The sequence below is a fragment of the Ptychodera flava genome, chromosome 6 (assembly GCF_041260155.1).
Source record: "Ptychodera flava strain L36383 chromosome 6, AS_Pfla_20210202, whole genome shotgun sequence".
NCBI classification, from domain to species: Eukaryota; Metazoa; Hemichordata; class Enteropneusta; family Ptychoderidae; genus Ptychodera; species Ptychodera flava.
In genome coordinates this window covers 1,293,338-1,307,277 of record NC_091933.1, presented here as the reverse complement: position 1 = coordinate 1,307,277, position 13,940 = coordinate 1,293,338, and the positions used below count along the sequence as shown (strand labels likewise).

The 13,940-nt window shown below is 38.1% G+C and overlaps 1 protein-coding gene across 1 annotated transcript in view; it reads left to right on the top strand.

Moving 5' to 3' along the window:
* Positions 1-2,927: 2,927 nt before the first annotated feature.
* Positions 2,928-13,940, top strand: part of LOC139134542 (nicotinamide phosphoribosyltransferase-like) — a 47,797-nt gene continuing 36,784 nt past the window's right edge. Inside the window, exons 1-2 of the mRNA XM_070701422.1 lie at positions 2,928-3,258; positions 8,767-8,997. Coding sequence (XP_070557523.1) covers positions 3,202-3,258; positions 8,767-8,997 — 288 coding nt within the window. The 5' untranslated portion in view covers positions 2,928-3,201. The remainder of the gene's footprint in view (positions 3,259-8,766; positions 8,998-13,940) is intronic.

The window sequence follows — 13,940 nt, the reverse complement described above, 5'->3', positions numbered from 1 at the left end:
AAAAAACTGATTCAAAGCAAATCTAGAGATATGGCAATGTTTGAAACTTTCCTACTTTGCTCATCTTGTGAGCTGTTGCCTTCATGTTGGGTAATAGTATACACTTGTCCTCTCTACATCTAATATTAATCAAGTTGCAGAACTGATCTGGTAAGCAGTTAATTGATTCATTATATGTGATAATAAATATCAACATTTTTATATATACAAACCTGAACTGTGCCTATCTAGCTGCTCCACTATCTCTGTATATGATTTTGAAGGACATTGTCAGCTATATGTTTATGGAACCCATCCTGTAGAGTGAACCATTTGATATGTGAGGAGGGGCTGGAGAAAATTTGTTCCAAACATCTTTTTGTTGACTACAGGCTGAAATACTTTGCCAAATGTTTCTTTAGGAAGCAATCAGTTCAATTTAATACAAATGCTCATGGCATTGTAGCATTTTATATGAGTGAATCGATGTATGTTACAGTTAGGGAGTTGATAGATATACCATTTATCTAGACGTCGCAACCTTTGCTGATGAACTCTGCCGATCAGCAGAGACAATTTGTTTTCACAGTCGGCCAGCAACAGTTTTATCAAAAGTGTAAGAGAAACGCAAACAATGCAGCTATGAGGGGTGACCTAGGGCAATATCTCCTTGTACATTGCATAAAACTTCAATATTCCCTGTTTTTTAAAATATTTTCTATATGACTCAATCAGCAAAAGCCAATTGGGCGAGAATCGATGGAATCTGGTTTATATGACTTCTCCTCGATCTCTCTGCTGCATTGATACTATCACAAGACATCACAGACACTTTCATCTTTGTATCTCTGGTGTTACACTCAAGTGGTTCCACTCATACTTGATGCTAAGGGACCAGTACGATAAAATCAACAATATCATCAGTGAATTCCTATTAGAACTCCGTTTCAGAGTGTCACAGGGCTCAGTCTTGGCCCTCTATTGTTCACCATCTATATTGCTTCATTAGAAAATTTAAATCATAAGCATCCACCAGTATGCAGACAACAATCAGCTTTATCTTTCATTTTCCCATTGTGACTCTTCTGTAGCCTTGTCCTCAGTTGAAACATGTATTCATGACATCAAGGAATGGATGACTCATAATAAACTCCAGCTCAAAGACAATAAAACACAAGTCCTGCTGATTTGCTTCCGGTTCAACTGTGCACCTGCTCCACTCCAATATTGGTTCTACTCCCATCTTACCTGTTTCATCTGCTCTCAATATCGGCATGGTCTTTGACAATAATCACATGTTCAGTCAGCACATAAAGTACTCATGCAACCCAATCTACAGCCATCTGTGCCGGATTGGATCTATACGATGCCATCTGTGCCGGATTGGATCTATACGGGGATGCCACCTGATCACCAATGAAGCATGCCAATTAATCTTCAACTTTGACAGCCAAACTTGATAATTGTAATTCACTTCTTTTACTGACTCTCAGATAACACATTAGGCTGTTACAATGAGTACAAAATGCTGCAGTCAAAATAATGTACACACCAGGAAATTTGCACTGATCACCCCAGTTCTCACCCATCTCCCTTGCTGTTACCAGTTTGTCTCAAGATTGATGACTAGCGACTACAAAATTTTGCTGTTAATTTTCAAGGCTATTCACGACCATTGTCCTGTGTAAATCAGTGATCTACTCGAACCCCATATTTCCAACTCATACACTCTGTTCATTGACCAAGAAACTTTTAGTATCTACAAGCTACAAAACCATCACCTATGGTGGCCGTGCATTGTCATATGCTGCACCTTAACTATGGAACACTACCACTCAACATCAGAGAATCCCAAAACTTGGAAACTTTCAAAAGAAAACTGAGAAAGCAGTTGTTCTCCAGAGCACACAGTGTGGTTTCATGCTAAATATGAACTTTGCTGATGATTGATAGATTTAATACATGTACAGTAGTTATGGTTGTATATTGATATTTTAATGATTTCAGGACACTGTGAGAGAATTAAGAGCCACTGGCTCAACAGTTTATCGAGATTAAATAAAGTCTAAATAAAAAAAAAATTGTTGACACATAACTATAGGTATAAAGTATCTGCTTGAGAAAGCTGGAAAGCAACCTATTTGTGGACTCCACCATAAAAAGCCACACTACTACAGTCTAGTGATTAAATTTGTTCTAATTAATTGGCTAAAGCATTGGATTGGAATTATGTACACTGGAGTGAAAAAATCATCCAATTACTCAGGGAATATAAGGAGTGGTCTCCCCTCTTGATATAAAATTGTGAATATCAGATTAAAATTGAGTCTTTTGGTGGCCATGTTTGGAGTATTTTAAAAGGTAACCGAATATATCCCCATTGTAAATTTTCTATTTGAAGCCGCAGCTGAAATTTGGAAACTTTTTCAACACAACTTTGTTGTGTCAAAAAATGCAACTTCTGTGTATATGTATATTCTTCAGAATAATAAATGCTTGGGATTTTGAAAGTTTATTTGACGCATGGGCTAAAATTCAGGGTATGGCTATATTTATTTGGAATGCAGTTTTAATTTGGAAATTACCGTAACAGATTTATCCTATACCATAACAGGAAAAGCATGAGTTAAAATATCAATCATAACAGGGTGTTCAGATCTGGTGGAAAGCAGATGTTATGAAAATGGGATGTGCCAAAAATTGAAAGTAACTGTTCGTGCATTATTTTTTTCACTTAATGTCTGCTTGCAATCTTTTTTTCCCCTGCCTCTGACTGATTTTGTTTTCAAAGGCGACCTCTTTGAATCCCCCATCTTCCCCCTACCCCATCATATCAAATGGTCCACCCCGAACTCCCTCTCGAAGGTCAGTGGGGTCATGTTTTTTTGTTTTTTTTCATCTCTGTTTAGTGGGGTCATGTTACATGTGTCCCCCCCCCCCCCCCCGCTACCGTGGACGCCACCAACGGCTGACTGGGGAGAGGATTGCCGAAGAATGCACCTTGAGAACGGAGTAAGGTACATGTACACAACCGCACGGCAGTTGCAATTGGTTGACAACAAACTCTGAGAGTTTTAGGCGGGTAGATGATCATCAAAGACCACCTGTGAGCGGCGCCCTTCAGTTTCTGAAGCAGAGTAATATTATAGCGTTGCTACCGTTTAGCGTTTGCGAAAATTAACGTTTTACATACAGCCTTTCAGTCGCGTTGCCAGAGACACGATGGCCGCGGTACCAATTTGTATGGACAATGCGTTACTTGTTACAGACTCCTATAAGGTGGGTCGACAGTTTGTTCAAAAGTATTCCACACAATGGTACCCTGCCTTCTTGACCCTTTTTCTTAAGAAACTGAGAGTCATTTGAAAAAAATAATTTTGTAACCGGTGCACTTCCTCTTTCAGTTTCTGATATTGTGTACACAGTACATGTACAGTACATACCGTACCGGTAGTACGCATTATGATTGACAACACTCCCAGCCAGTAAACATGAACACGTACTTTATTTTTACCAGGAACGTTTTCACTTTCACTTCATCAGTACATCGAAAAGTCCTGGTATATTGATTGCTAGTTGTAGATCATGAAAATCGCAATGGTGTGCTGTTGAACAGGTGAAAGTCCAAATAGTCTGAATTCTGTCACTTTCCTGTCTCCAGATGATGAATTTGGAGAATCTTAATTTTTATTGCAGTAGCAGTGCCATGATCATATTTTTAGTTTCCAGGGCTTTCAAATATTTATAATGTAAACATACAATTAACAAAATACCTGATATACTGGCTAGTTTTTAAATCACAACTTTTATATTATGGGGGGATGTATATTTTTATCATCACAGTTTTCTTGAAACTATTTGTAATCCTTATCACGACAGGGGACTAGAATATGAATTACAGTCAACTCGCACTTTTTCCAACCCACCCTGAACCAACTCGCCCGATTCAAACTCGCCCGATACCAACTCGCCCGTTGTTTTGAAATACGGTGTTGTAGATTCCATGTACGCTAACCCGATGGCCGAGGCCAGCTATTTTCATGTCATGCCAGGCCAGTAACTCGTGGAAGATGGTCCTGCTGTTCCTAAAGAAGTGAGCCAGTACGCAGTAACTATCCCCATGCGTAAAGAAGCCGAACGAAATTTATTCTTTCAAGAGATTTGCAAAACGTGAAATTCGCAAATAAACAATTTTCCGTGTTGGCACATATTTCAAGCCGCACCTGTGGTTCTCTATGTTAGAAATATTTGTTGTTAGAAATAAAACGTTTTATGCGTACCAGTTGCTGCGAAAATGAGCCCTGCCACTCCTTGACATGTTCTTCCACTCCAATGACCAAGCTACCCGAGTTGGAAAGGCTACGGATTCGCAGCAAGCGTACCAGTAGCTCTGCATGGCAGGGCTGTGTGTTTACCGGCGTTAAACGGCCTCCGTATTACGCCGGTAAACACACAGCCCTGCCATGCAGAGCTAGCGTACCAGGTACTCATAAAATTGCAAAATAATATCGGGCGAGTTGGAATCGGGCGAGTTGGTTCTGGGCGGGTTGGAAAAAGTGCGAGTTGACTGGTACCCCTAGAATATGATACAACATCAATGTGCAGTGCACACTTTGGCCTTAGTGTCAGTAATCAATGTTATGATATGCCTATAATGAGATAAGAACAGTGTATGTATAGACATTATTTATAACAAATAGATTCTACTGATATATATCTCTCTGTCAATGTTAACTTCTTTTTCAGGTGAATAACATTCATTAGCAGTGACATTGATTGACAGGAAGACAGCCTCAACTTTTTGAAATGTGTGATAGACATTTACTACACATAGAGGGGATCATCCCAACATTTAACAGTCTGACACCTGAGTCGATGTGCGCTGCACAATGCTTTCAAAATGGTTTCAGGGTTTTTCCTAAGATTAAGGAACATAATTGGTAAATTATTTTGGAACATAAGTAACAAATTTCCAGTCCCGTAATTTGATTGCATTGATATACTAAGGGAAACCCTGGTAATATGACTGGGGAACCCTGTGAACATTCACCTGCTGACTGCCCTTAACAAAACCACTGGCTTTACCCTCCCATCAAAGGGTGTACAACACCCCGGGGGAGGGGGGTGTACTTCCAGTACTATAGAAATAACGGACGACGCGCTGACCATTTCTAGCCGTAAAGACCGTTTTAGCCGTAAAGTTACTGTGTTTACGATATTATTCATATTCACAGGCATGAAAACAAACCATTACTGTGTATTTGTTGGGCAGTCACGTGGTTCAGCTCGACCAATTGACAGGGCATGGTAATATGTATACATGCTGCCCAATTGGGTGGGTATTTCAGCGACTTGGTCGAAAATGGGGTTGATTTTTGAGTGCCACATAAGAACGCATTCCAACTGTCGGTTCGTAACCCATCTCGCTAGCACTCCCGGGTTCTGAGCTACACTGAATAAGCATCAATATCTTTTTCTGTGGCAGGGGAACCATGAAAGAGACACCCCTGACTTTAGCCAAAGTAAATATTGACTTGGTTTTAACCCTTTGGTGCTGTATTTTTCCCACCAAATTTTTAGTGCAACATTTTTCCAATTTTTATGAACTTTTCTGTAATTTTTTTGATAATATTGGACAAAATGGACACAACATTTCATTGGACAGAGTTTTTATCAACATTTTGGCAAAAATCTGACAAAATTGATGGAGGTATTTTATAAGGGAGACAAATGTTACTTTGGTGCACAAAGGGTTAAATACTGTCACTGATTGTTCAGAACTCCATATATGGAAGATTTTTGCCCGATAGAAAATATCCAAACAAAGTGGCTTTACTACTCCTAGTATTTTTCAGGAAAAGTTGACCATGGCCAAATGAATTGGAAGTACTTTACGGACGAACAGCGAAGCTTCCTCTGGTTCGTACTTTAAAAAAACACCAGTCAGACTGTATAACTTCAGATGACTGATAATTTTCAGAAGCTGGAATTTTGTGACGGTGATAGATATTTTCTTTCACCCAAATTTTGTAGTATTTCAAGAAATATTTTTTGGAAAGGCTTGCCAGCAACAACATAGCCCTTAATGCGGTATTATGGTAGGCTTTGCTGGTAACACGGTCATGCAAATGCTTTTTACCCTATAACGTTTTGACAGTTCTGGCACTATGACTTTTGACTTGGGTCAAAGGTCATAAAGGTCTCTAAAATGGAGTCCTAGAATAACGAGATTTTTAGGTGTTAAGTGGGCCCTGGGTTTTTCATGTACAGCCACACACCGCCACCCCTTCTCTGAACAAGTGTAATAATAACTTACTTTCTAAATCAGAGAAATGCTGTCTGCAGTTTATATCGTGTGTGATCATTATTTCATTATGGTAACCTACCTGAGCTTTTTCCAATGTTTGGGATCAGATGAATCCACAAGTTAAAATAATATTCTGAAAATGTGCCAAATTTGCACGAAGTGAACATTTTCGATGGTTGTATGGTTGAGGAGAGAGATTCTAATAGCGATGATAAACTGAATTGTTCACATGCACGTTTAAGCACTTTTCAAAACAACCTGTCGAAAGCATCAAAGCACTTGGCAGGGACCCTGTCTGGAACAGGCATACAAGTAATATTTGGAGCTACTGTTTGTAATTTATTATAACCTATATATTTCTATACTCTCTGCAATATAATAGGTACCATTTTGAAATGAAATAACTGTTTAAGTATGAGTTGTTTCACTTTCTGTTACATTTATACTTGTATTCCGGCAACTGTATCCACATACATTTGGTATACTTGCAGTCCAATAACTGTGAATCCACATACATTTATACTTGCAGTCCAATAACTGTGAATCCACATACATTTATACTTGCAGTCCAATAACTGTGAATCCACATACATTTATACTTGTAGTCCAATAACTGTGAATCCACATACATTTATACTTGTAGTCCAATAACTGTGAATCCACATACATTTATACTTGCAGTCCAATAACTGTATCCACATACATTTATACTTGTAGTCCAATAACTGTGAATCCACATACATTAATACTTGCAGTCCAATAACTGTGAATCCACATACATTTATACTTGCAGTCCAATAACTGTGAATCCACATACATTTATACTTGTAGTCCAATAACTGTGAATCCACATACATTTATACTTGCAGTCCAATAACTGTGAATCCACATACATTAATACTTGTAGTCCAATAACTGTGAATCCACATACATTAACACTTGTAGTCCAATAACTGTGAATCCACATATTACATTCATACTTGTAGCCTACAAATTGTTATTCTGTATACATGTATCTGTGAGCTATTTCACACTCATGTTTATAGTTTAGGAAGTCATTTTGATATAGCAGTCTCCCATGATGTTAAATGATTGACGAATAAGTGTACCAGCTACCTTAAACAAGCATATTGGAATTCTTGGTAGAAATTTTCACATGGTGTAGGTGTAGTTAAATGGGGGATCCCATTCAGATTTACCTGTTAAATGATCTGAATAGGAGACACATTTTAGCAACCAAAGCATTAATTACCCTGTCCTTTCAAACAAATTGGTTAGAGTTTGTAAATTTTTCTTTCAGGCCAAAAGGATTCATCGTCTACTACATGTGCATGTTGCAGCAGGATGTTTAGAACATTTATTATTTTTTGAATTTAAATATAAACATGTTATCTGCAATTACTGTTCTAAATTACCTGTATAATACAATGTGCTGTCCAGTAGAGCAATAAATCTGTAGCATATGGGATTAAAGTTCAGCTAGTCTACATATAGCCATACATGCTTCCAGACTTGCATGAACTAAAGTTTTCTACTTGATTACATTCAAGCATTTCTAGGTAGCCTTGACAGGCCAGTCAAAACTAGAAAAGTAACTTTCTAGCATGTCTATTTATCATAGATTGAATCAAAAATCATGAGAGGGCCAGCATACCAATGACTATCTACTTGTTGAAAGGGGTGGGTCAGGGCTAGTGTGTACAGATACAGGTCAATGTAGGTCAATCATAAAGCTCAGTACCACTTTATAAGGGTTAATCCCAGAGGATTTCTGTGCTTTTGACAATTTGTAAGTCACATTGTTTTCAACTTTCTTACCAAATAGTAGAACTTGAATACAGCCATAGCTCAAATTATGAACCAATGTACTCACCCTATGTGTGTGCTCACTGCAGTTAACATGCAATATCATGTAATGGTATTTTCATGTTTATATACTTGCCATGAATATGCTAGACTGGTGTATGGGGCTGTTAAATACAAGGAACAGGGAACAAAGAGATCCATGTATGTAACCTACAACAACACCCATGGAGTAGCAGTAAATTGTCAATGAATGATACTTCAACAGCTAGTTTTTGAACAATAATTGTAGTGTTAATTTACATCTGCACAATTTAACATCAATTTTGTATACTGTTTGTGATCTCTGTTGAGTATCCTTACAATCATTGCATTTGGTCTGAATGGAAAGTCATCACATATTTTTTTACATTTTTTAGGTTCCTGGAGTAACTTGGACACTCCCCTTCATACTGACAAAACTGATTTTTTTCAATCCCAGACTGAAAGAAAATGATGTCAACAGACATAAATCATACACTAAAGACATGTCATAGAAATGATTTATCAGAGTGTTGATACCTGGCCAGACTTCAAGAGACCATTAACCAGCTTAATGCCAGGTTAAAGGTCGTTAGTCTTCATGCATGGAGTCACCTGAAAAACTATAGATATAAGTTGTTTTACTTATCTTTCAGGTAACTCACCATTTACAATACCCACCTGGAACAACAACTGTATACTCCTACTTTGAATGTAGAGGTGGAAAATTTCCAGAGGTGGTCTTCTTTGGACTTCAGTACCTGCTGAAAAAATGGCTAGTTGGTCCAGTCATATCCAGAGAAAAGATTGTTGAAGCTAAAGAGTTTTACAAATTACACTTTGGACAAGATTGCTTCAATGAAGAGGGCTGGAACTATATACTCAAGGTAAGTTAATTGTAGAATGTTTAAAGGCCACTGTGAGGTCTAAATAAAAGCTGCCCCTGTTAGAATTCAGTTCATGCAAAGTGTGGTTTGGGTAGCGTCACGCTTGATTGCTCTGTAAAAACCATGTCAAAATAGTCACAGTTGAAGAAATTAACCTAGACGTCCATGCACATGTACCCTACCATGAATGTCCATTTTCGGATAAATTTCTGTTGGAATAGGTATGTTTATAGACTATATTTTTTAAATATGGGAATATGCTATAATGCCAGCACTAGCAAAGTACAGTCAATGGGGTGTGTCAAAGCGTGAACCCTGAACCTCAACATCGACTAAACAGCATATTATTTGCCATCGGACATCAAAGTTACAATTCATCACTCTAAGATCGCTCAGGTTGGATGTGCACATCTTGTGGAATGCACTTTAGACTGTAGCACACTACAGCAGCTCCACAAACAAACCAACACATGGACAAACCTAATCTTGGCAAACATATTTTACGATTTCACCCTACAAATGACTTGATACCTAACCCTGAGCAAGCTAGCTCATCAACACATTCGTCAGTAGACTGATCAAGCTTTGGTTGGCAACATCAAATGTATTCAGGCTGGGGTTGAATACGGAAGAAGCCAACGCCACAGTCAAAATGGCCCCTATGGGCTACAGTTATGCGGCAGTCAATGTCAACCCCTACCTTGGGGCATAGTGGGGGATATTAGGAAATTTGTCTTATGAAATTTGTCAAATGCCCCACCCCTAGGGCAAGACAATCTGGAAAATCCCCACCTAAAACAAGTAAATCCTCTACATTTCCCTCACCCCAATGGCATTGAATATCAAAAAAGGATTTTTACTGTTGTGGAGAGCTCGCGCACTTGTCAACTGCGCTATATCGCAAATATACCACGGTTCTTTTCACATCTCAACAAATCAGATCACTGTATTTGTGCCATCAATATACTGGTATGATGTAAGACTTGACATTTCATAACAGAGTGTCAAATTAAGGAATATGATAATGAAATAGTGATTGTTAGATTTTTACCATGATCCATGACGTACCACATGAACTCTGTGGCACTCATTTTGCTGTCAGTGTTTCCAAAAAAGCAATATGTATTTCATGTCACATAGCCTATTGGTATATGAAGCTTGCAACAACTGCAAAAGGATCATATGTAAGCAATAAAGCACCCCCAGCGAAGGTATACCACAACATTTTGACCAGTTCACGACATATATGCACGAGCAATAGTGAGTGCTTATATGAAGTGGACTGGTCAAAATCGAGTGGTATACTTCTGCTGGCTATGCTTTATCACTATTATGTCGTAACCTTATATTGAAATTCTGGGATGAAACTTCAAAAAAAGAGTTTTGCACTTGCCGAGAGTTCACACATGTGCCAACCGTGGTATTTTGCAAATATACCATGGTTCTTTTCACGTCTCAACCAATTAGATCACTGCATTTGCTCCATGATATGATATTCAATACCCCATTACCCTGTACATGTAGTGATAATATTTGATGAAATTATGTCTTTCTGAAAAACACATTCTAATCAGGCAATGAGGAAATAATTATCAACAAAAGTTATCATGTATATACTGTACATGCACTAGCTATCACTGTACTTTTATGCTGAAGTAGAAAGTTCAAAATTTGCATATTTACTCATTGTAAAGTGTTTGATTATAAATTTGTCTTGATCGTTGCTTAATTTCAAAAATCTTGAAAACTTTCAAGCATGGTTACGTCTTAGCCAGGGTCTTAGCCTATATGCTGAAATTCACTATTCACAGTATTGATAGTTAGTTAATCAACCAATTTATGACTTTGTGTAAGTCTATGGTTCAAGTCGTTTCTCATGCATACCAGGTTTGTGTGCTAGTTTGTGTGATGATGTTTGCGTTGGATGAATGTGATATAGGATTGTAATGACAAGTATGAAACATGTAAGACATGTTTTTAGCTCATATTTGGTTTTGTATATAAATACCAAAAAGAGCTTATATGATGAGTCGGTGGCGTCTGTATGTCTATGTTTGTGGGTATGTATGTGCGGATGTATGTCCGTCACACACAAAGGCTCCCATACCGCCAGAGCTACCATCTCAGTATTTGGTGTACAGGTAGATGCAGGGGTTGAGATGTGAATTTGTTCAAATGAACACATCAGTGTCAAAAATGTGCAAATGAGGTAAGAAAAAGTGAAATCCTGCAAATGTGCAGGAGTGATGGCATGCCAGTAAGAAACAGGCCAACTCCACTGATCTTGAGTCATTTCCGGTCATCGTTTATGAACTGTTACAAATTAACAGACCTGCTCAAACTATAGACAGTAGAGGGGGGGGGGGGGGGGAAGACCGTCTATACTCGAACTAAGAGGGGCTTGTTTCTGCTATGCATGTTGCTAAAGTTGACCTCCAGTACCTAAAGTTTCAGACCTTAATCATTTTTGTCATTCTTGTTTTTCTGGTTTAAATATTTCTCGTTGTTTTTCTGGCTGTACTGTGCAGAAATTATTGTCATAACATCAACGTAGAATTTTCCTGCACTGAAAAAATAGAAACAACATTTATTGTTGATCATTGGTAACCCATACTGGTACATACCAATTCTGATCAAATTTGAGCGACACCGTAGAATTGCGGTATTTTTTATTTTTTTGTATCTTTTTAGATAACCATCGATTAAAACATATTTTGTACAATATTTTAAGCTGCTATAATCATGCATTTGCCAGAGTACCCACTAACTGTTGGGAAGCTAGATACATAGACATGGCTGCAATATTGTATCAGTATTGTCCTCTCTGCTTCTCTATGTACATAAACTCAGGAGCAGCAGGTACAAAGCCTGTCTGTCATCGGCTATATCTATGAACTCACGATGGCTGTACAATCTGGCAGTGTAGAACTCTATTCAAAATGATCTTTTGCTATCGTAAAGTTTATTGCTGTATAAAGCAAAATTCTTCCTGTTGTGAGTCCCAATTAGAATAAATAGTAGAAAGTTTAGAAGTGATATTGCTGGAATCTGCTAACCAGCGGGAATGAAAGAAAAAATGAAAGTAATGCCATGTTATAAGAAAGGCAAAGCAAGGAAATAGAAAGGAAAATATTTTAAAGCATTTCAAAACTACAATAAACAATGACAATGATATATTGATGTCATAGTTATTATGACAATAATGATGATACGGCAGTCATTGAAATTTGCGCAGCACTTAGGAGTCGTGGAATGTTTATCATCTTCTAATAGGAGGGCATCATTTTTTTATTGGGCAGAGGGGTTCACTAATTCTGATGGAGGCACAAGGGGACTTTGTCAACATACTTTGGACCATACTAATTGAAAACTGCCTTGACATATAAAATGGTCATTATGGCTGTGAGCACTTCTACTCTACAGTGCGATTTGTGTACATGTACTTATATTTTCCTTGATAATTTTCAAATCTTAGACATTTTATGTCAAACAAACACACTACACTAAGTCACCTCTTTGTGGATACTTGAAATTAAAGTGGCACTCCCACTTGGTAACATTTTTAAAGCACATTTTTTTAATGCCAACGGTCGATATTTGACGTGGCGACCGCGCGGATCGCGAGATATAGATAAAAACATGTCTTCAAAAAAGTAAAAGTTTGAATTCCAGTAGCCCACCTAAATTCAGCTTCCAAACACCAAACGTTCGGCACTGGTGCCATTGTCAACTAAGCTATGGAGTACGAGTCCACGCTTACGCTGCTGTACGCCACAGTACCACTGGCGTCGGTGATCGGTATGCATAGACGCATACCACGCGGGCGGCGTACTATGTAGCAGACGACAAAATGTAGTCATCGGAGGCGGCTAATATTTGACACGTAAAAACTGATGTTTATGTGGTATAGGTTAAAAATATAATACAACTGATTTAGAATAATGAAAATGACAAAAACTAAGGAGAAGTTTTAAAAAATTTACCTGACATAAAGGCATAATGCTGTATATAAAGTATTTGCAGTTGGAAGTAAATTAATTGCGTCGATCAAACTTACCGGTATAGACTCCCTAGAATATCGTCAATCAGCACGACAACAAACCTTCGGGAGATTTTGGGTCAAAATCAGAAACGATTGTAAAACTTCGGGATGTGAAAAATACGCTCGGGAAATGACATGTTTTTATCGATATCTCGCGATCCATGCGCAGTTGCCACATCAAATATCGACTGTTGGCATTAAAAAAATGTGCTTTAAAAATGTTACCAAGTGGGAGTGCCTCTTTAAGGATTGCCTTAGAGTGACTTACGTTGTGATCATGGAAATAATTCCTAGTATGCAATTGAAACAGTTTAACCCTTTCACCCCAGTTCCCTGTATACAGGTCCAACTTTACCATAGAAAACAATGGATTTGGGACTAACCATGTGGTGAAAGGGTTAAGACAATTTCTGACTTCCTACACCATAATATCATGAGCCTTTTCTTGGAGTGTGTTGGATTGTGTGTACTAGAAATTCTAATATTGCTGAAAATTCTACATTCAAAACCATATTTTTGCCAAGTTGTTGGTGTAGTAGTCCAGTTATTGCATGATTGTATATAGTTTCTGACACATTCAGTGTTATGACAGGGTTTAGGTTTCACACAGACTGGCCGGCAGTGTGCTACTGTTCTTAGCTATATAAACAAATGAATAAATAAATGATCAAAACACACTCACTTGCTGTTTTGTGATGGCAAATGACAGCTCTAAACAAACTATTTCTGATAGAATGAGGACATTCTCAGGTCTTGTCTTCGTTTCCTTTGGTCACAACAGTATACACATATTGACTGGCCATGAGGGCAACAGCATACGTCTGTACCCCGAGGGACTGTGAGTCCCCCCCAAAAACAGACTGTTTCCCGAGGCCGTAGGCCGAGGGAAACAGTCTGTTTT